This window comes from Myotis nattereri (assembly GCF_964212035.1).
Source record: "Myotis nattereri genome assembly, chromosome: 2".
In the NCBI taxonomy this organism is placed as follows: domain Eukaryota; kingdom Metazoa; phylum Chordata; class Mammalia; order Chiroptera; family Vespertilionidae; genus Myotis; species Myotis nattereri.
In genome coordinates, this window is record NC_138076.1 from 203,267,893 (window position 1) to 203,291,182 (window position 23,290).

General features: G+C 43.2%; 2 protein-coding genes across 2 annotated transcripts in view; one reads left to right on the plus strand and one right to left on the minus strand.

Moving 5' to 3' along the window:
* The window catches only part of WASHC4 (WASH complex subunit 4), a 62,673-nt gene extending 60,014 nt beyond the window's left edge, over nt 1-2,659 (plus strand). The window contains exon 33 of the mRNA XM_081082891.1: nt 1,058-2,659. Coding sequence (XP_080939017.1) covers nt 1,058-1,125 — 68 coding nt within the window. The 3' untranslated portion in view covers nt 1,126-2,659. The remainder of the gene's footprint in view (nt 1-1,057) is intronic.
* Nucleotides 2,660-7,295: 4,636 nt separating this feature from the next.
* APPL2 (adaptor protein, phosphotyrosine interacting with PH domain and leucine zipper 2) overlaps nt 7,296-23,290 on the minus strand; it is a 41,348-nt gene continuing 25,353 nt past the window's right edge. The window contains exons 9-21 of the mRNA XM_081082892.1: nt 20,117-20,199; nt 18,152-18,310; nt 16,955-17,143; nt 15,319-15,361; nt 15,180-15,236; nt 14,992-15,080; nt 13,835-13,993; nt 13,645-13,697; nt 11,977-12,151; nt 10,740-10,776; nt 10,412-10,552; nt 9,642-9,689; nt 7,296-8,408 (exon numbers count right to left, since the gene is read on the minus strand). Of these exons, the coding sequence (XP_080939018.1) occupies nt 8,274-8,408; nt 9,642-9,689; nt 10,412-10,552; nt 10,740-10,776; nt 11,977-12,151; nt 13,645-13,697; nt 13,835-13,993; nt 14,992-15,080; nt 15,180-15,236; nt 15,319-15,361; nt 16,955-17,143; nt 18,152-18,310; nt 20,117-20,199 (1,368 nt within the window). The 3' untranslated portion in view covers nt 7,296-8,273. The remainder of the gene's footprint in view (nt 8,409-9,641; nt 9,690-10,411; nt 10,553-10,739; nt 10,777-11,976; nt 12,152-13,644; nt 13,698-13,834; nt 13,994-14,991; nt 15,081-15,179; nt 15,237-15,318; nt 15,362-16,954; nt 17,144-18,151; nt 18,311-20,116; nt 20,200-23,290) is intronic.

Sequence of the window (23,290 nt, forward strand, 5' to 3'; positions counted from 1 at the left end):
CCCCCCACACACACCCAGTGCACGAATTTCGTGCACCGGGCCCCTAGTATTTCATAAAATAAGATGTTTTTATTAATCTTACTTTGTCAAATTTTACAATTTTGTTTTCATATTGAATAGAGGTGATTGAATTGGATAGACCACTATATCAACAGTCTTAGTTCCATAAGTTAAATAATATTTATTGGTAAGGAACATACACAGGCATTTTTGGAATCTAGACTGAGTAAATAATTGTTTTTGAAAAATCATTTCAGGCTGTTACCTGGAAGATAGTCAGTATTTATTAAATGAAAATATGTATATGTTACGTTTTGGTTCTTTGATAATGTTTAACAAAGCCATTTGGAAGAATTTAGTTGGCTTTGTATGATGCCAGAACCTTGTCTCCAGTTCTTAATATACTTTAAGGCCTAAAGCATTAACACAAAACAAACCTTTTAGTCTCCGTGGAACACCTTGCTCTGGACTTAAGGAACTCTGGGTTCTTTCTGGTTGATGTACATCACTCATGTGCCTAGATTGTTCTATTTTAGTTAAAGGTTGCTCAGGGATGAAGTCATAGTTGCTGAATACGTTAGTCACGTAGTTTTTTGCTGTTAAAGAAATACGTGTCTGTGACATTTTACACAGAAAACCAGGAATTCATTTTATCACAATCATAATAAATAATTGATTTTAAAAGTAAATTATAACTACAAATAAAAAGTTACCCAGTCTGGAAAGTATTACAATGAATTTGCAGCCATGTTTCTGTAACAGCCTACACTGTAATAGCAGTTCATACATGCACTGTCAACCCCCAATGCTGTTCTGGTCTCTCACAAATCCATACTTCCTTTAAGAAGCAGTCAAAACATGACAATTGCAATATTTAGCTTTTTTTTTTTTAAATTAAGGTAATCTAGATATAATTTGTGATATTAGAGAAATATTTGATAGATGCAACATTTTCTTAATTTGAAATTTAGCAGTACAGCTCTTCTCAATTTTTATTTACTTAATTCAGTTTTTCATGAACATAAATGTCCGTTGTTATTTTCACTTATGTTTCCAGAAGAGACTAAAACAAGCAATGGAGACCTGTCTGACAGCACTGTGTCTGCAGATCGTGTTGTCAAATGATACTGACGGTATGCGGTGCCCGTGACAGCATCGGAATGTCATTACTGTTGCCACTGACATGGATGTTAGTAAGCTGACGAAGTGTTTCCTGGGCCACATCTCTGGGAAATATGTTGGGACTCTTTAAGGCAGTGTTCTAAAGAGAAGTCCATTCTTTTTCCAAAGGCTCAACTTTTCAGAGGTTGAGAATGAGATTTTAAAGTTGGATTTTTGCCTGGACTTTAGGCCATATGTGCCTAGGAAGTGGAGTTATCTAAGGGCCAATCCAGATTCCTAAACTGCCACCTCAGATCTCTTGTAATCTACATGAATGTTTAGAATTTGTATTTGCATAGGTCTTTGATCCATATTTGTCCAGTCATTGGAAATTCAATGCATATGCTATGTACAGCCAGTAAATACATGTTTAAACAAAAGGAATTGAGCCTGAAATTTATGAAGCATACACACCAATCATCATAAAGGACTGTATGAAGATGGATTTGATACTGGAGATGAGGCACAGTGTGTTATGTACCCTTTATGTACAATATAAACTGATTTTATTGTTAATTTCATGGGATTCACAAGAGCTACTGATGTCTTGGTGAGACATTTTATACTAGTTTACATTGCTTTGAGAACATTTAACCTCTAACAGCCGCTTTAAATTTAAGATTTACTTCATAAACAGGATGCAAGAAAATTCAGATAAAGCCATAGAGTTCTGCTTAAAGCTTCACTTTGGGTTGAAGGCACATGTATGATACCTGAGAAAAATGAATGATTGCTTATTTTACATCCAAACTCAGGTTTCTTCTTCATTAGGTTGAACTGAAATCTTGGTGATGGCTTGGGCAGACTTTTTCTTTAAACCAAGTATAATCTAAGACATCAGATTAAGCACTGTACCACTGTGATAATAAAGTTTCTAATAAATCATTTACTGCTTTAAAAAGTATAGAAAGATTTTGAGTAAATTGAGCTCCCAGCAAGCTACTAGATTTATTTTTGTAAAGCTTTATGTCAGTTAATAGTTAAATGGTTATTAATCATGGCCTATAATCTTTTAATATAAAACTCATACATTTACAATGAAAACAAGGAAGTTTAAAACTTTATATGTAATACTAACGTCATTTTGGGAAATGTTTGATTTTCCATTGCACTTGCCTATGAAGCATTTCTTCAGGTAAATCCTGTAAGTAATTCTAACATTGTTGTTTGATTTCCAGCTTTTGGAACAGGTATACAATGCCCCCTCTATTCACGGTTACAGTCAGGGTTGTTTTCCCAGCCCAAGATAAACGCTTTCACTGTTAAAAGTCAGAAGAAACGAATAGGTAGGAAATATATATTTTTTAACTGTGTAAACGTGACTTACCGAATTATGGACAGAGAATGGACTAAAGGCATTTAATATTTGTAATTCATTCTAACTGTAGAAGTGGCCCTAAAGCATGCTGCATAATTAATAATTTATATTTTCATTGTTGTAAATGTTTATATGAATGATCTTGCATTGGATTCTATCAAATTAGTCACCATTTCGTAGCAAAGTATTGCTTTTCTGGTTTTTTTTCCTCTAACTTCCCTAAAATCATCTCATATAAAAGGGATAGAAAATGTAATTACAAGAGAATCAGGTGTCTTTGTGCATTATCCCCACACATCAGTTTTTTATCCATCCTAGATAGAATTCACATGCTGACTGTATGGGTACTGGCAGTTGAGAAGTGATAGGTTATTATTTTGCCTTTAGTCAAAATACTGTCACTACAGTCTGGATAAATTATAGTAAGTTCACATAGTTGAAATAAAATCTCTGAAAAGATTACGTATATTTAAATGTTATTAAAGTGCTGAGTTAACAGGGCTTGAATTTCATGCCTAAGTTAATATACATATTTGGATGATTGTTTTCCTTGCTAACATATTAATGCTATTTTCATTTTTTTCCAGACATACTGTAATTTAAAATTAGTGTGAGCATTTGTTGTAAATTCACAGAAAACAATAATGTTCAAAATCTCAGGAATTAAATGCTAACCATAACACTGTCAGGTCTAATTAAATTTTGTAAAAGATGGCAAGTTTGTTACTGGAGTGGGGCCACCCCTTTCCTCAGTTCTAATAGAATACAATATGTATAATAAAACAATAAATGTAATTTCAAAAATGTACTTCCCCTGGATGTTTATGTTCAAAATTAAATATCTTAAGTATAATTTTTTAAAATACATTTTTATTGATTTCAGAGAGGAAGGAAGGGACGAGAGAGATAGAAACATCAATGATGATAGAGAATCATTGATCAGCTGCCTCATGCATGCCCCACCCTGGGGATCAAGCCTGCAATCAGGGCACGTGCCCTGATCGGGAATTGACCCTCAACCACTGAGTCGTGCCAGCCAGGCCAAAATTAAAAATCTTTTTTCCCCCTCAAAATTAAATACCTTAAAACAATATATAACATTAACCTTTTTAGAGTCCCTTTAATCTAATAAAGTACATGGACTCTACCTTTAAAAAAATACTTGCATGCACATAGGCAAGGAATTTGAAGTATGATTATTGTTGGCTCCTCTCCGTGCATCCCAAATGAAGACTATTTTTTTCTTTCCTTTGTACCTTCTTGATCTTTCTGTTGCTTGCTATTTTCATATAAAAAGAACCTGCATGATTAACTTAAAATCCTAATCCTGGGAAGGGATCATTAGTTTGCAGTGTTTAATGTTAGAAATAACTGAGATGCCATTTGCAAACATGAATCAAACTAAAACAATAATTGAGTGCCTTTTATTTTAATCCTCACCTGAGGATATGTTTTCATTGATTTTTAAAGGAGAGAGGAAGGGGGAGAGAGAAAAAAACAAACATTGATGTGAGAGAGAAACATCAATTGGTTGCCTCCTGTACTCCCCTGACCAGGAATCAAAGACGGGATCGAACCCGCAGCCTTTTGGTGTACGGGACTATGCTCCAACCGTCTGAGCACCCAGCCAGAGCAATAAGTGCCTTTTAAATATTATGCTGGAGATGAGACACGAGCCTTTTAAATAACAGCTGAAATTGTCCTTGGTGAAGTCTGATTAATGTTCCTTTTCTGAGGTATTACATTTTTAAGATTGTGAGAAAGATGAGATAATACCATCACATACATCATCATGTTTCTCTTTTATGCTGGGTTGGCTAAGTGTTAAAAGGTAGACTTTAACCAGTTTTAATAATTTTAGTTCTTTTCCCAGCTAAAGTTGAATAAGTCTTAGATTGACGGTATTCCATTTCTTAAGAAAGTTTTAATGCTACAGTAAAAAAAAAAACTCACAAAGGTTTTTAGATGTTAGGAACAGTTTAACAGGTTGCCAAAGATTTCAGTTAAAAACAAAATCCAGAATAAGTGGGAAATCTGTAGAGATTAAGTGAAGTCATAGGACTGTGAACTGAGAGATGGTGATGGCAAAGTTGGAGTTGTTCATATGGTAAGTTCTTACATGTAGTGTAATAAGTCTATATGGACAAGTTTATAAATTTTTTCTTCTATTTTAATAGTTTGGCTCTTCACTACCTGGTTTACTTGATAGCTCCAGTTCCCATTAGTGGAGACATGATATACTCAGGATAGTAGATGAAATTTATTTTTCAATCAGTATCTATCTGATGTCTTAATTCTGGGATCATCTTCAAGGATTATACATTCTAGAACACATATGTAAGATCTGTGTGTAGTGAAACATTTTATAGCAGTGATGGCGAACCTTTTGAGCTCGGCGTGTCAGCATTTTGAAAAACCCTAACTTAACTCTGGTGCCGTGTCACATATAGAAATTTTTTGATATTTGCAACCATAGTAAAACAAAGATTTATATATATATATATATATATTTTTTAAATATGTTTTATTGATTTTTTACAGAGAAGAAGGGAGAGGGATAGAGAGTTAGAAACATCGATCAGCTGCCTCCTGCACGCCCCTCACTGGAGATGTGCCCGCAACCAAGGTACATGCCCTCGACCGGAATCGAACCCAGGACCCTTCAGTCCGCAGACTGACGCTCTATCCACTGAGCCAAACCGGTCAGGGCGGATTTATATTTTTGATATTTATTTTATATATTTAAATGCTATTTAACAAAGAAAAATCAACCAAAAAAGAGTTTGCGTGTCACCTCTGACACGTGTGTCATAGGTTCGCCATCACTGTTCTATAGCAATGCTCTCATCCTGAAAATGAGGGGAAAACATTAATGAATCAGATTTTAAAAACTCAACTTATGTAAGTGAAACCAGAAAGTTTACCCATTACTCTCCCTTCCCACTGTAACCATCAATCTGTATCTATGAGCTTTCATTTTTACCTATTTTTTTGATTCCACATGAGAGATTATACAGTATTTGTTTTTCTCTGATTTATTTCACCTAGCATAATGCCTTCGAGATCCATGTTGTTGGAAATGGCAAGACTTCATTTTTCAATTTTTTAATGGCTGGAGACTATTCTCTTGTAGAGGTATACCAGTTTGTCAATCCATTTATCCATCGATGGACATTTAGGTTGTTTCCATATCTTGGCTATTGTAAATAATGCCTCAGTGACCATGGGGGTGCAGATGTTTTCAAGTTAGTATTTATTTATTTTTTTTTTCAGATGAACACCCAGGGGTGGAATTGCTGGATTTTTTGGTAGTTCTATTTTTATTTTATTTTTTTGAGGCACTTCCATACGGTTTTCCATAGTGGCTACACCAATTTACATTCCCTCCGATAACACTTGTCTCCACATTCTCACCAGTGCCTTTTTTTCCTTCTGGATGGTAGCTATTCTAACAGTTGTGAAATGTGGTTTTGATTTGCATTTCCCTGATGATTAATAATGTAGAGCATCTTTTCATGTATCTGTGGCCCATTTTTAACCAGAGTGTTCTGCTGAGTTGTATGAATTCTTTATGTGTTTTGGGTATTAGCGCCTTAATCAGATAAGATTTGCAAATATTTTCTCCCATTCAGTAGGCTGTCTTTTCATTTTGTTGATTTTCTTTGCTGTGCAAAATCCGTAGTCAGTCTCTCGTTTATTTTTGCTTTGGTGTCAGATTTTAAAATCACCACCAAGACCTATGTCAAGGAGCTTATTCTGTTTTTCTTCTAGGAGTTTTATGATTTCAGATTTTATAGTCTTGATTTTGACTTAATTTTTGTGTGTGGTATACAATACTGGTCCAGTTTTCCCAAGATCGTTTATTGAAGAAACTGTCCTATCCCAATTGTGTATTCTGAATACTAATGTTTTGTGGGTCATGCTTGCTAATAAGCTCAGTTAATTTTTTGTTTTCATTCTCTCTGGTGTTTTTGTGATTAGTCTTACTATACTGAATTTCAGTCTTCATGCTTTTCTTAGGATTTGCATGCTTTGTGGCTTTGTTAAGCCATTCTTTCTTTAAACAAAAAATTTTCTTTAAAGCTTGATTTTAGTTTCCAGCATTGTTCATGACTTGAGATTCTTCCCCTCCCACTCGAACAGTTCTAAGCAAGAAAAAGAAATTCAGAGGACTGTGGCTCTTGCAGCCTGTTAGAGAACTTCTGACCTGACATCATTATACGTATGTTGTAAGGCATTAGTGTGTCATTTCATACTGACTTGGACCAGCTCACTATGTCTCTGATGGTACACATTGTAGAAGTGGATTCCTCAGATGGATTCCATATAACATTAACTTAATTTGGGGTTGCAAAAATTGTTTTATTAACCCATCATTTTAAAAGCAACACCTGTTAAAAACTTGGCATTGAGATCCCATTACTCTACTCAGGTTGAATATATGTATTTTTTGATAGTCATCCTCTCTGCTGTGATTTCATTCTGCCCTAGTTTTTTTTTTTTTTTTTAAATATATTTTATTGAGTTTTTACAGAGAGGAAAGGAGAGAGATAGAGAGTTAGAAACATCGATGAGAGAGAAACATCGACCAGCTGCCTCCTGCACACTCCCCACTGGGGATGTGCCCGCAACCCAGGTACATGCCCTTGACCGGAATCGAACCCGGGACCTTTCAGTCCGCAGGCCGATGCTCTATCCACTGAGCCAAACCGGTTTCGGCTCTGCCCTAGTTTTTGCAAATAAAACTGTTAAAGCTATAAAACCAACTTTAGTTTTCTTCCAGGGATGTTCTAGAAAATAACCACAAAAAGCAAAAGAAACAGAACGATAGATTTATTTGCTAGCATTTATTGCTAGGTTAATTTATTACAAAGACAATAACATTCTGTTGAACTTGGTTATAATTAAACACACTGTACCAATTCAAGATCATTTTATACTTATTTCATGGGTAGGAGGGAATGGTGGAGTGGGCTGGGATGCCAGAGTGGAAATAGGAACTTTAAACCAACTGCTCTTCAAGTGAGTTTTAAAATTAATTGGCCCCTTCCTTGAGGAGGGTCTGGCTCAGAAGAAACAGGACCTGGCAGAGCTGTTCATGGTGATCCACCAATAAAAACAGTAATATCTAAAGGATCGTAAACTTCTGAATGCTGGTTCAGTAAGGATCCACTGTAAAACTGAGTATCTTTTGTGGTACTCATCTGCTAGTTTTTATTGCATGATGCCTGGAACAATGATCAAAACTAGACCTGCATTGCTGCTAGTGCTCGAGCCTCAGAGCAGGGCTCGGCACCTAACTGCACAGATTAATGCTTATTAGGTCCAATTATGAGACAAGCTTGATTATAAATACAATTTTCAGAATGACAGGCACTTAAAGCTTATTAAGTAAAATACAAAAATAGAGTATATTAATAGGAAATATTTAGTGTTTAATTATAAATCTAGGCTTTTGCCATTTTTAAAAAAGGATACTGGAAACTGAAAAAAGATGACATTCAAATAAAGTGAACGATGCATTTTCTCATAACTTTCAATCTGAGCGCTGAATAATAATCTAAGAAAAGGACTTACCACAAAGCACCTAAAATAACATTTGTAGATGGGTAGGACTGTTGTCAACCATTTCTTACTGTTTCCCTCCCAAGTCTCAGTACCAAGGCATCGAGAGTCCATTCCACAAGCGATTGTCAGCTTTCTGAAATCAGTTCGTGTGCCTGTGTATCAGAGAAGTTGAAAACCCTTAAGGAGGTAGCTCTCCTTGGGTGCTCTTCCCCCAAAAGCGCATGAGTTATGCTTCAGATTCTGCGCCTGTATTTTCGCGTGGACTTCCATCATTGTCCTCTGGTTGATCGTTTAATAGTACATATTTTCCATCATTGGTTAGTGGTACGGACAGCATTAATTGAGCCAATGCTTCTGGATCCTGAAGTTATGGGAGTTTAAGAAGGAGAAAAGAAAACACTTAAAATGCACTTAACACCCCTTTGGCTTGGCTTCATGTTCTGTAGTCTAGCTTTATTCCTTCTTACTTGCCTATGTGTGTTGCCTTCAGGTGGGTTTCCTTGCTTCTCTGAAAAAAACTCAATTGCATTATTCCTAGAATCTAGTAGATCTTGGTTTTCCTCTCAGCCAAAAATATCACTACATAGCCAAGTCATAATAATCTTCCCAGAAAGAGTCCAAAGAGGACTTCCCTCACAACATATCTTTGTCTTTTGTCTCTTCACTGCTTTCTCTCTTTTAATCTACACTAAGAGTTTGCAAGCTATGGCCATCTGGCTTGTTTTTGTAAACGTTTTTTTGGACACAGTCATGCCCATTCATTCCATACTATCTCTGGGAGCATTTGTGTTAAACAGCACAGTTGAGGTCATTGAGACAGATAGTAAGCCCAAAAGGTTTACTATCTGGCCCTTTACAAAAAAGGTCAGCCAACATCCGGTCTAGACCATAAAATACTAACTTGCAGTGCTTGTCATTTCATGTACATCAGTCTCAGTCCTTGGTCCTTCTGCCCTCCCTGTAGACTAGAACCACAGTAATACGGTATTCACTAGCTATGTTAGTATTTAAATAAAATTTACAAATCCAGTTCCTCAGTCACACTAGCCACATTTGAGCTGCATGTTTTCCATTATTGCAGAAAGTTCTCCTGGACAGTAACTCATAGAAGCCCTCCGGTGCTGGAACTGATCAGTCTTGCTCACTGCTCTAATTCCAGGGTTTTTCTTCTTATAAATGGGGCTCTTAAAAACTTGGTGGGTGAATGAGACTGTAAGCTGCTGAAAGACAGGGAGATCTGAATCTTCATTTCTAATAAGACTCTGGATGATGTGTGTCAGTGCTGCCGGCCTGGGACGACTAAGGAACAAGGCTTAAGAGCACATGATAGATGCTTAAGCTTGTGTCATCCTACTGTGAAAGACAGGAAATCTAGGCAACAGCAGCAAGCAACAAATAAGTAAAGCAAGAGCTACAGAAGTGATGCCAATGAATGTGGAACTGATTAAGAATGTGGTTAGAATGCATAAAAAGGAAATCCCAAACTTGACCACACTGCCAAGTGAGCATCATTTCCCGTTTGGAGAGACACCCTGACATGTATAGGTAGGTATCTTTTGAGTAGCTGCTAAACAAGCACTAAAGTGGACCTTACCTTCTGAACCGCATTGATTTCTTTTCCCAAATTAATAGCATAACATATCTGCAAAAACAAGAAAAGTGGTGTTTGACAAAGGTAGAAAAGGATAAAGAATTTTAGGGGGGGGGGGGAATGTGATTATAGAAGTACAATGAGGTCACTGTCTACTCATGTCAACATGAGTGTCTACTGTCCCTGGTCTCCTGTTGCCAATCTGTGCGTACAAAAAATACCCAGCCAGTGGAACTTGAAATTACTCCAGCGTTTGAAATTCTTAACAGGATGCTGTTCCCTTTTTCTTTTGGCCACATTAGCCACTGCATGCTCACACATATAGTGGCAAACAGGCACTTGCTAAAAGGACTGGTTAAATTTGATTAATTCTAAGTAGCGAATGCAGTCACAAAGTTTTTCTACTAAACAAGAGAACAGTTTAGATGTACTTTCTTGATGTCTGCTCCCTTGGTTTGCTCTCTGAGACTAGATTGTAACTTCTGCTTTGAGGGGAACCGCTTTTAATAATTACTGGTAGGTCTACTAAACAATTATTACTCAGCATTAAAGTTCTTCTGTATTCAGTCTATTTTGGTTAATACGTATTTACCCCAGGGAAATTTTACTTCCAGGCAGTTTTCAGTGGGGCCTTCCTAGGAGGTATTATTATCTAAACCCAATGGGGACTTGCAGAATAATCAACTATCTATCCAGGCAGTGGTGTAAAAAACGCCCTTTAAATATCTTTTATACTTAGATCTTATGGAATCTTAAGATGAAAAAAATAAGACCTTTTCGCCTTCTGAGTTGCTTTCAAAAACATATGTGCTCAGAGACTCTCCGCCTGTGGATTCAGGCAAGCGGACCACAAAGCCAACCAGTCTCTTGTTTTCTTGATGAGCAGCGAACTGGGTGACACTGGTGAGCTCAAACTGGAAAAAGAAAGGATAGACTGAATATCACACCACAAACTGGAACTAAACAACAGACAATGTCATCCTCCATGGAAAAAGTCATAAAAAAGTGCACTATTAGTGGCAGTCATTTAACTTGTGTTTAAGATGGTTACAAAGATGAATAGAAGTAATCACTAAAATTGGCAAGTGTGAGGATACTCACATTGGCTCTGGATACTTGAGTCTGAGGATCTATTAACCTGAAATGTTAACAGATACATTACGTCACAAACGTTGGATAAACTTAGAAGAGTTTGTGGGGCTGTCTCCGTACTTTTTTAATAGTGTTCTTTGATGCAGTATAGTTTCTCAGTGTTTTTATATATATTTGCTCTGATTTTTTGTGTGGAAATTATAAGAACAATGAACCAATGCCTATAAAAGATCCAGGACATACTTGGAGAAAAGCTGTCAATAAATATAAGTTTTATTCTTAAGAAGCCAATTCTTACAAGGTTTATAACAAAGGAAAAGGACTGATTTTTGCCAACACCTAGTTCACTTTTTTGAAGCTAACATTTATTGAGCAGTTTCTGTGTGCCAGTTGCAGTTGTAAATGTTTCATATCTATTCCTCATGACAACACTAGGAGGTGTAGATACAGCTGAAGAAACCAAGGCACAGGGATTAAATAACTTGCCCAAGGTCATACAACTAGTAAATGCCAAAGCCAGAAATAAGCCTAGCCATTCTGGCTCTAATGCAATGCTGCTGTCCTATAGAAATAGAACGTAAACCTCATACATACATTTTTCTAGCACCCATTTACATTATTTAATCTAAAATATTAATGAGATGTTTTGTATTCTTTCTCGGGGTCAGGACGAGATCTTAGAGATTTGCTATATCCTGTTTTTACACTGACAACACATCTCAGTTCAGACTGGCTGCCTGTAGCTACAGAACTGGACAGCGCAGCTCCTGAAGCCTCTGTTACAGTTAACCATGTCCTGACCGCCGTTTGCCATGTTCATAAAGACCTTATTGCCTGAGACCCCAAACCAGGTAGTTTAATTTCTTTATTTTCAGTCCAACAAATACTGAGCAGATTTTCTTGTGGTGGTCTAGTTATCTCAGGCAGTTTTATGTCCTATATTCATTGTTATTTACAAATAGTATTCTCAGAAATGACAAAAACAAAACAACCCACCTTCCATTTTCAAGTTCTGAGATGTAGAGAGTAACTCTAAAATGATGGCCATCTTATAAACAACAGGACTCACCCACCACTAAATTCTTAGATTATCATTAAGGGAGCATCTTCTACCCAGTACATCTTACAGAATCGAAATGGACACTTAATCCAACCAAATGCTCTAGTTATGAGCTGCAGGTGGGGGAACGTGCCTTCAGAGGGGACTGAGGAAGCTATAAGAAAGCCAGAGTGAAACCGCATGTACCTCAGCATCTGACTGGTGACCATCAGATGGGATTCTGTCATACGGAAGATGTTATGAATAGCCCGTGCCGCCAACACTTGTCTCATCGCCTCATAAATCACTTCGGGAGTGTCGTCTGTTTTAACTGCCATCGATCCCAAAAACCGAACTATAAACATCTGTTGCAAAAGAGAATCTGCAAGAGAGCATTTTCTGCTCAGGGTCACGCTCATGTCCTGCCTGCTTACCTGCACCCAGCACCAGGGCTGCTGGTCTGAGCGCAGCTGCCAGAACTCAGGACTGGTCTGCTTTCTATGGAGGGCTTTCCACCCAAATCTCTGAATACTCTGCTTTTACAAGTTCCACGCACACTGCCGAAGCTCTGAATCTCCTTCCTGTTGTCTATGCTTTGTCTGTCTGGAACTACTTCCTTATACTAGAAAAGCCCTGCTACCTGGTAAGACCATGGCACCAGGTAAACAGCCTCCTGCACCAAACATGGGTGAGTACACGAAGGTGGCAGTATATGCACCATATCTTTTCTCTGAAAAAAGGCTTTTTTCCACTGGACAACAGAAGTTCTTTCCTTTGGCCTATGGATTAAGTCCTCTTATAAAAGAAAACTTATTTGAAGAAAATAAGACCTGACGTTGGGTCTTATTTATGATTGAAGGGCAGTGATATGTTCCACAAATGAATGGAGATCGCAAACTGAGTGTGCGTATCTGAATCCCTGAACTTCCAGTACTGGCTTCCTGAGGACAGTGTATCACCTGACAAAACTCAATGACGGCAAGTAACTGGCAGACCATGAAGACAGTTTAAAAGCTCCTATTTCTGTCAGAATAATTCATTTACCTACCACTTTTAAACTAAGTCTTTTTGTCTAGTTGCCCTCCCATTAGTATCCTAGCCCCTAAAAATAACCTAGGAAAATATAACTGAAATGGTTACTCCCATATGAAGCGTTTTTACAAGTTTGAAAATTTTTGTTCACAAACTGGACTGCATTAAAAGTCAGCTAGACATAAGTGGAGAAGAGGTTTGAGGCAACATTTTTTTTTTTTTTTTTGCCTAAAGGGTTAAGAAGTGCCAATTCTCAAGTCCTCCTTTTACATGTAAGTAAGTGGCACTTCATTCTGATGGTGTTCTCAGGCTCCAGTCCTGCCGCTGGGTTTCAATGAGGTCTTTCCAGCTCTTCTAGCTACTCAGTTGCCTTGGCTGGGAACTCGAGTCCTCTCTGTGGAGCAGGAGGTTATGGTCAACTCAACTGAGTATGTTCTGATGTACATCGGGATGTAAACCAAACAAGATATGAATTTAAACCAATAACATTGATGTGATCTTAAAATTCAGGAAGGAATGATTTGTGGTTTTGGTTTTCTGAAATGAAATAGCACACGTGTGACTCAGGCTGCATTTTTAGGCGATCATTTTATCTACTGAATTTGTTTTTATAATTGACACCAAATTTAGTTTTGGCAACTTTCAATGCAGGAGTGCGGAAGGTATGAATGTGGCTAGTGGTGTAACAGCTTCCCATCAGTTTGTACCCAAGTCCTAATGAGTTCTCAGAGAACAATGAACGTATTTCAAGTCCCCGCTCTCTAGAACATGATGTCACATCTTGTTTCAGTGGCCCTGGCCACTGTGCAGAGGAGAGAGTGAACACACAAACGCACCACGTACCTTCTGCCTCTGGGAATGCGTCATCCTCCGTCTCACCAAAAGGGTTCATCCGCCTGGGGGGAGACAGAGTCAGAGTCACTTCAGGTCAGTGCGGGGACACTTAGCACTAAGCTCTAAGGCAGAATGGCAACAGCCTCTGGAGGGGCCAAATTTACGTTCATTTCTCCCAGAGGCCTCCCGTAGCACAAACCTGCTCCCTCTGTTCTGATCAAGGAATTCTGTCGCAGGAAGTACGATATCGAACTGAATGGGTGTTCCAGGCGCAATTAGTTCTTCAGCTTCAGGTACACTGACTGCTGCTTTGGGAACAGTGCTGTCATTTCTCACCTCTGAATTTTCCAGGTTCTGGCTGGAGTAGAGGAGAGAGGAGGGGAAAAACAAATCCCTTTTAATCTTACGCCTTTACAATCCAGTGAATAGTGTTGAATGCTGATGGAGACTTCTGTCAGGCCTTCACACCATTCTACAAGTATTCTCTGGAAAACTTCATTCCTTGGCTGAAATCCTTCAGATCTCGCCACTACCTACAGGTGGCTCTGCTGCAGAGCGTTCTGCACTGCTGTCCTGCTCATCGCATTACAACTGGTTTCCTGTTGGTATCTGTCTCCCTGGGAGACAGTTTTTTGAGGGCAGGGGTTATAGCTAAATAATATTTATTACTTGGTACCTAGTAGTAGCAGAAATGTTAACGGAATGAATAATATTTCTTGGCCTAGCATTCAACCACAACCTGGCTCTCATTTCTCCTGGAGCCTCCTTCTCCACTCCCTTAATGCATGCCCCCCCCCCCCCCCATAGTTACAGCAAGCACACCATATGCTCTTCCTCTCTGTCTCCATCCCTATTACGCTGCTCACCCAACCCTCTTGTACTTCAAACACCAGCTCAAATTCCTAGTCATTCATTAGACCTTTCAAGCCAGGCTGACGCTCTCCCTCTGCACTCCTGTGGTTCTCAGTAAGTCACAGGGACAGTCTTGTGCCTCCTGAGCTACCCTGGTTCTGACTATGCCACCCCTGTTCTCAAAGCCTTCAGCTCTGCTCCACCGTGTGTTCTGGTTCCTTAACTTTGCTGATGCTGCTAGAACATGCGGGGGGGACCTCCCGCCCAGCAGGGCCCTCGGGCAAGTCCTGTGTGCTCGGGCAGCGCGGGCCAGGGGAAGGCTGGACGACTGCAGGCAGGTCTGAATCACGGCTCTGCCCTCACCTGTGCTATGCACACGGGAACCTTCCTGACCAGTCACTGCTTTTGCAGGACACCACCCGGGGGCTTGTGAGGATGAAATAGCTTCTGTCAAGTTCCTAATTCGGCTCCACAAAAGCTAGCTTTCCTTTGTCCGTTAGTTACCTGGGGCAGGAACTTTCTTGCTTTTTTCTAAAACTTGTAATGGGAGTCACTGCTTGGAGAGCCGTCTCATTCAACTTGATGGCGACTGCCTAAAAATCCACAGGGAGACAGGCTCAGTCCCGGGAGGCAGCCGCTTACCTTTCAGGCTAATTAAAGGGTGAGGTGCAGGGCAAGCGGCTGGTCATTACCTCGGGGTTGTCCGTCAGGTAGATCTGCCTGGAGATGTTGTTGATTGCACATATCCACTGTGGAGGACATTAAAAAACCTGCTGAATCCCGGAGTCCCCCACTACATTGAGAAGGAAGTGAAACAAACAAAATCTTTACCTCTTCATTCTCCTTTCTGCTTTCTGCCTGGAGGATTATTCCCCTGAAATAAAGTGCATCCAAGTAAGTGCTTCCCAGATGGCAGGGACTGACCATTATTCCACAAAACTGAACTCCACTGGGGCCCCGACGGGAAAGGGCAGGAAGGCAGCAAAGTGGGAAGGAGAGAGAATGGGTTTCTGGGTCCGGCTGTCATCTGGACAAACAAACGCTTCCCGGGGCCTTGGCTTTCTCATCTGTAAACTGAGCAGGCTGGGCTCAGACCCACTGGCCCAAGCCTGTGATTCTCACAGTGCGGACCCTCCTCTGGCCCCGCTTAGATGATCCCAGGCCACCAGCCACCCCTCCCAACCACACCCAAAGAAGGAACAGCAGCCACTCCACTCCTCCCCAAGAACAGAAAAGCCTGCATACGGAGGGCTGGGAATACAGACAAGTGCTACTGCTCAGCCTTTGTGGGGGCTTAACTCTGAAGGGCTCCACATCCAGTTCCTTTGTCCCCATCTCATCTATGGGAGACGGGGAACAGGGACCTCATCCCCATTTCACATCTGAGAAACTGAGGCCCAGAGGACTAAGTGACTGTCTAGGTCAGGGGTGGGCAAACTTTTTGACTCGAGGGCCACAATGGGTTCTTAAACTGGACCGGAGGGCCGGAACAAAAGCATGGATGGAGTGTTTGTGTGAACTAATATAAATTCCAAGTAAACATCATTACATAAAAGGGTACGGTCTTTTTTTTTTTAAGTTTTATTCATTTTAAACGGGCCGTAGTTTGCCCACAGCTGGTCTAGGAGCATGACTAGAATCCGGGCATCTTCATTCCCAGCTCATTTCTGCACTTTATTTCACTCAGGGAGGAAGGAAGATGCCCTGCCAGGCTGGGAGAGGAGCCGGTCAACACTACCAACACTGCCCACCCTCCCGACACCAGAGTTCAGATAAAATCTCAACTCGCAACCCCAGCAGAGCCAATGCCAGCAGGGCGGCTCTGACAAGGACGGGCCACCCTCTCCGCCAGGCAGGGGAACCCAGAGCACCGCCCACCTCCTACCCCCTGGGGCTCTGCATCCCTTGGAGCACCGCCAGCCCTGCTCTAAGTGAGGGCTCCCACTGGGATGGGGTCTACGTGAACGACTGCAGGCGGCCATCGGGAAAGGAGGACCTCGGGGCCCGGGATGGATGGGCACAGCATGCTGAGGAGTGACCCTCCCGCAGCTGAACGTCCTGTTCACGTTTCAGCTGGAAACACCGACTCCTCAGGCAGGTCTTCCTTCCTTCCTGCCTCCTCCTCGTCCCTGCCTCCCACCAATACCAACACAAATGCTTGTCTAAGGAGCGGTAAGGCCTAGCCACAGCCTTCTGTGAGAACAGAACCTGTGCCCACACACAGCCACCTTTGTCACTCTGACACGTCGGTCATCTCTTATCTAAGCACAGACAATCCTCACCGGCACTCCTTGTGTAAGGCAGGTTGGGTCCCATATGGGTCATGTGCCTAAAGAACACAGAACCACCCTCCCAAGGGCCACGCTGCCCAGACAGCCGCTCCCATGGAGGAATGAGCCAGGAGGCCCTGGGCAGGGGTGCGGTCACTACACTGGTTCTCCACCCACGTAAAACCCACGTGACATACGATTTCCCATTGGGGGTGGTGATCTGGAAGCAGTAGCGCCGGTCTTCACAATCCACCGCCATCACGGAGCAGTTGTCCAGGTCCTGGATCAAGCCGCCAGCCACGGCTCCCCTGGGCTGGCACATGAGGTTCCCGCCTTGGGTGAAGAAGTAAAGCCGCTCCCAGGAGGTGGTGACCAGTCCTGTTTTACTACAAGGATTGTGTGCAAGCCCATTAGTATTAGGAAACATGAGTGGCACCTAAAGTTCTGCTGCCCTTTGTGGGGATCAGTGACATTTTACAATGTGTTCCTTTAAAGCAAAACTGCGTTGGAAATAAAGTGCAAAGAGCAGCAGAGATGTGCAACTGAGCTTGGAGGATCTGGGAGATGATGGGCCAGCTCACCCGGGATGCCAGTCCCAGGGCCGACTCAGGAACTGAGCGGTGCGCCTGCCCCTCAGCCAGACGAACAGAATTAGTCCGTCACCATTGGAACTGAAACCTGGAAGGTCACTTCTCTAAGACATGGAGCTGCACTGCTAGATAGCTACTTACAGTCACCAGGGTCACCTCTGGTATAAGAATCTCGGGGGCTTTCACAAGATTCAGTTTTGTTCCAACTGGATGTTATTCTTGTTTTGTGGGCTGTTTACAAGAGGAAAATCCAGTTCCTGGCAAAGAACACCAGGACCTCGTGGAGTTTTCTATCACTTGGCCTGTGATCAAGAAGCTTACAAACCTTTGAGGGGCTCTTCCCAGTAAGAAACCATTGACGGTTCCTCTGCACAGACCCTCCAATGCGGGGGATTAAATGCACAGCCCGATGCAGTGTTTACTGAGCAGTGACTATGTGTGAGGCACTAGGTTTCCTGCCCCAATAATTATAATTTTCAAAGAAGGTCATAGCTATCATTTGAGTGCTTACTGCCTGCTAAAAACAACCTTATTCAACCCTTGTAGCAACTTTATAATGCAGGTGCAGTTATCAATTCTGTTTTATGGATGAGGCAACCGAGTCCCCACCAACGGCCATGATGACCAGGAACAGGGGTGGCCTGTGGTGTCTTGGAGTCCACAAGCTGGGTTCTTACTCATACGACTGTTCCTACGTCCCAGGCAGGAGGGGTTCTGTAGTGGGAGTTCCACCCCCCCCCCCCATTCTCTCATGGGGCACTCAGCCCTTTAGCCACTCCGCGGGGCGGGCAACGGCATGCTCACCTTCGAAGGTTAAGGTAACCGGCCTTCTGGATGAGGTTCCTGTTGATCGGTGGTGCAGCTACATCGAAGTCTGGCGTGTAAACAGATTCGTCCACAGAAAGCAGCTCTTGCTGGGACACCCTCATCTTTTCTGCTTCGGCTTCCAGTTCCACCTGAATGCTTAAGACAGAAGGTGTCCGTCCGGTCAGCCACTCAGCGCTGGGCATCAGATGGCAGAGCCGCAGCTCTCCACCTCTCTCGGCCTGGAAGCCGGAGCTTAGACACTCCGGGATGCATTATTCTGTGCTCATATGATTGCTGTTTTAAAATAACACAGGGGTCCCACTGGACAACGCCTGAACCCAGCTAAACAGTTCCTCTGCTGGCAAAGGTGTCATGCTCAGAACTGCTGATACAAACATTAGGAGAAAAGCTTCCATGAGCCCATTCTTAGGGGAGGCACATGCAGGTTCCTGTGAAAGGGCCGGAAAGGCGAGGACAGCAGTCATTCCCGCTCACTTTGGTTTAGGCAAGAGCCGGGAGATGGCCACTGGAGAGGGGAAACTGACCAGGAGTAGTACCAAGGTGCACCAGCAAAGCCAGGGCAGTGCTCTTCCTTCTAAGATAGACAGCCACATGCCTGCCCCACCCGGTGGTGACAGGATGGGCTACAAAGGCCAGAACAGGGCCCATCCATCGGAGAAAGCAAACTTTAGAGGCGTGTTCCACTTCTCCACCGTGTGGAAGGAGGTAAGGCAGATTCACAGATGTTAAAATAGAGGGAACCTTGGGGGCCAGCTGCCTGGTGTTTCACAAGTGAGTTCCTCAGGATGTTCTCTCAAAGGGTCTGCAGTGAAGGAAGTTTGGGCTTGCACACTCATACTCTGCTGTAGGAGATCCCAGGTCCGCCGCCTGCCCCGTGTTTAACGCAGCAGCTGGGTGCAAGCCGCCTTCCAGGGGAGGGCTGGCTACTCTGACATTTGAATGAAATGACGGGACTCCATGGCTGATGGCCTGGGGCCACACCAGCTGGAGAACAACCCTCATTAGCTACCCCTGCTTGTCACTGCCAAGGCTAGGAGAATGGAATATGCGGGAAAAGCAGCAGTACAAGAGAAGGAAGGTGGGAGGGAGCCAAAGCTTTACAAAAACACCTAGTTTCTTACGCTTTTGTGGGTGATAAAACTCTAAGGACCTGATGAAGGTAATAATTTTCTCCCCAGAGAAATACTCATGTGCACCAACAAGACAGACATATTTCTATACCCCAGAAATCATGAAAAGCACTCAAGGAGCCATATGTCTGACTTCTGAATGAAATAAGCCCGGTGCTGGGGGTGCCTGGAGCCACCACTGAGCTCACCATCACAGACGCTGACAACAGGAGGTAAAGGGAATGAGAGCGGCCACAGCATCCTTAAGGGTGGCAGGGCTGTCTGGAGAGATGATGCATTTTTTTTTAAAAAAAAAGCAATTGCAAGACTGAACTCCAGGTTGTTAAATTAATTCAAAAAGGCTTACTGCCTTGTTTATCATACATTAGTGTGATGATCTGAAGTTCCTAAAATGTTGCAGCACTTCTGGCTGCTAACCAGTTAGCTCTCCAAGAAAGGAACAAGGCACTCTCTCCACAGCAAGTCCAAACCGGACTGAGGCTTCTGACACGTGAAACCTGATTGTTACAGAAGAAGATCCAAAGAACTCTGACTTAATAGGAAAGTACCCCTGTGGATCCTTTAATCTTTTATTGATTTATAATCTGTAAATGTAGTGGATAGGACTGCGGGCTCCACATGAACTGGGAAATGCAGAAATCATTCCTTTTAACCACACTATTCACAAATGTCGGGAGTTAAGAAGGCGCTGTTCCTGGGAGTTCAGGGAGTGGACAGCAGCTGCGGGGGACCCCCTACCCCCACCCCCACCGGAGAGGCTGATTTGGCAGAAAGCAAAAGCACCAAGACCCCAACTGGAGTGCAGCATTACCTTTGAACCATGTCTGACACGGAGGATAAGAAGTTGTCCATACTTTGGGAAAACATCGCTGCTCCCTTCTTGAAAAAGTTAATCTGAAAGATATAATTACGATATTCTGAAAATCGTTCAGGAAAGTGGATGGCTGAGTTCATGGACTGTGAGACTGACCGCGGGCGCGGCTGACCCTGGCTGCCCGGCTCCTCGCCGCAGCACTGGCGGCATCTCCATGAGCCCCACCCCACCGGCTGAGAGTTATTCCCAAAGCCCCGAGTGCGTGTGGAGAAAGGGGATGGTGAAACCTGCTATTCTGTAAAAAGTCTGTAAAGCTCAGGAATCATGTAAGTGAAACACTTGGCATACACCAGGTGTGTCAGTAATTACTACTGATAATTTTGATATTGTCAGCCTTTTTCCTGTGTGAATTCTAGATAGTGGGTTTCTAGGACAAGGATTAGGTCTTCTTCACCTTTGCATCTGTAGGGGCTACATCGGTGTGACAATGACATGCACAGCACCAACAAGAGACAGACAAGCAGCAGGAGGTTCTCAGAGAGGCGAGGGCCGCCATCTGACTGGCCCACCCCCTGAGCCACGGGCAGCTCTGAGCACAGGCTGCTCGGCGACATGGCTGCGGAATTCCAGAGGGAAAGCTGGGCCGAAGGCTCCTCCAACCCCGACATCAGCTGAAGGGGGACGTGTACGTGAAGGAAGCAGGCGGCCCTGGCACCGCATGGTGCTCCATGTCTATAGTGGGTGCTCTCTCTGGCCAGGGAAGACCTGAGGACTACAGTTTGAAAATGAAACTGCTATTGCTGGCTTTTTGGGAAACAACAGAAGGAATTCCTTGCTTCTGTGATTCCTGGGTATTCACTTCCCAGAAGGCCAGGGTCCCTGACAAGCCCTGAAGGGCAGGGGTATGGGAAAGAGAAGAGGACTACTTCTGTGCCTTACTGACATCAGCAACCATCCCTCCCCAAAAGCTCAAGCTTCCGTCTCTCTGTAAGGCTGGGCCTTTAAAAATCTGAATATGGTACGAGCCGCTCCATTTTGCACCTGATTGTAGGGAAGTGATGGTTGCAAACCTCTGTCATGAGAAAGAGAACACTCAGCTTGCACATGGGTATCCGCTCAGGTTAGAGCTGTTCTGTCTGACCCGGAAGCAGCCCCTGCCTGGGTGGTGAGCACAGACATTGACCTCTCACCCCAAGGAGACTAGCAGGAGTCATCGGCACGGCCCTGAGGCCGGGAGGTATGCACACCCGTCCTTAGTTCTCACAGCACAGAAACAGGTGATGACTGGATTACCCCAATGCAAAGTAATCCACGCAGGGAGAGGTTCTGGCCCGTGATCTCTGAATCAGAGAGAGATGAGCATTCTGAATCCTTGAAATGTTAAATATCAAAGTCCACTGAATGAGCATTATGCATTTCTAAGGGCACAACTTCATGCTGGTTTTCCTTCACCTTCCCCTCCCTCAACTCCACACACCAGTCCATGTCTGAGCCCCTCCACTATCCTCTAAGCTCCTAGGGCAGGGCTCACGTCTTCCCTCAACAATCTGATGAATGGGTGGAAGGCAGGGATGAGATGCTGGCTTCCACAGCCTCGTCACATACTGCTTATCCTGCAAATACTACGTTGGAGTTCATTTGTGTGCCCTCATAAACCTGGACAGGCTGACAACGCCTCAACTGGTTTGCAGGAGGGAGGACTAGTCATGACTTAACTGAAAACCTGTTTGCCTGGGGTCAGGGAAGGCAGAAATGGAGTCAAACAACCTCCACTATGGTGGGTGGTGGTGAGAAGTCTGATTCAGAGGAAAGTCATCCAAAGACCAAAGTTCACACGCCTTCATGAGCAGTGGGAAGTGCAATGGTCAGATGATCAGCAGCCAGCAAAGGTGATGCTCAACGAACACTGATTTAAAAGGGCTGCTTCAGAATTATTCAAAGAGTCAGGGGTTAGACTAAGAGAAACAACTGGACTAAGAGAAACAACTACAATTTCACCAGGATTAAAACGTCTGCAGGGTGAGGGACTATTTGGTCTTGTGTCTTAAAATCTAGACACTTTTCATCTGAAAAATGAAATGTGCCATCCTCAGTCCCCAACAACAGTGTGCTCTGCTCTGCTTTCCCAGGCATGGGCCGCATTCGTGCTGCTGTGCCCCTGGTCCCTCTACCTCCCCACCCCATGCCCCCTGTGGCCAGCAGCATTCGCTTCAAAGGTCCAGGCTGGGGGAACTGGTGGTTCTCAGCCATGAAGAGTGAAAGCAACCGGATAAAACCCATCCTTTGGCTCTTTTAGGGACCCTCCTCCACCCAGGCTCCCAAGGCTGTCCCAGGTTGCAGCCGTGCATCTTTCTGAGACTAAGTTCCAGACACTCCCTGACCCTGGGGCTCTAATGGGCAGGGATTACTGCTCCAAAGGCCAGGCCTGTCAGTCCAGGGAGGATGATTCCTCAAGCACTGGCAACATTTCCCCACGCCCTTCGTGCCCAGGTGTTAAGTAGAGAGCAGAGGGTACTGGCATTCTCTAACAAGCAGGATATCCACCAGGGCAGAGGTGCAATGTTTGATGGAAGGAGGGGGGGGGGCAACAGAGAGGACACACATGTGGGCACAAGTGCCCATGGTGAGGAAGCTCGCCCAACCCAAGGATTTGCTGAGGGCTGCAGCCCACAGCCGGGCAGTGCTAGTTTTTGGCTTAACCCAGCTTACTCTGATGACACAGAAAGATTACACTGTTCTAGTAAATATCGCCATAAGGGCATAAGCTGACTTTAGTGTCTGCATTATTCAGCAAGGTAATAACCATATTCAGATGACAGACAACTGAATTCGGATGTTTAAAAATCTTCTCTTGTTCCTCCTTTCCCTGAATGAAAGTGATGTGCTTTTTAAAAAATGTATGTATTTTTAGCCCTAGCCAGTTTGGCTCAGTGGATAGAGGCATGGCCTGTGGACTGAAGGGTCCCGGGTTTGATTCTGGTTAAGGGCACATACCTTCGTTGCAGGCTCGATCCCAGCCCTGGTCAGGATGTGTGCAGGAGGCAACCAATTGATGTGTCTCACATCGATGTCTCTCTCTCTCTTCCCCTCTCTCTATAAATCAATGGAAAAATATCCTCGGGTGAGGATTAACATAAAAAACAATATGTATTTTTTCAATGTATTATGAAA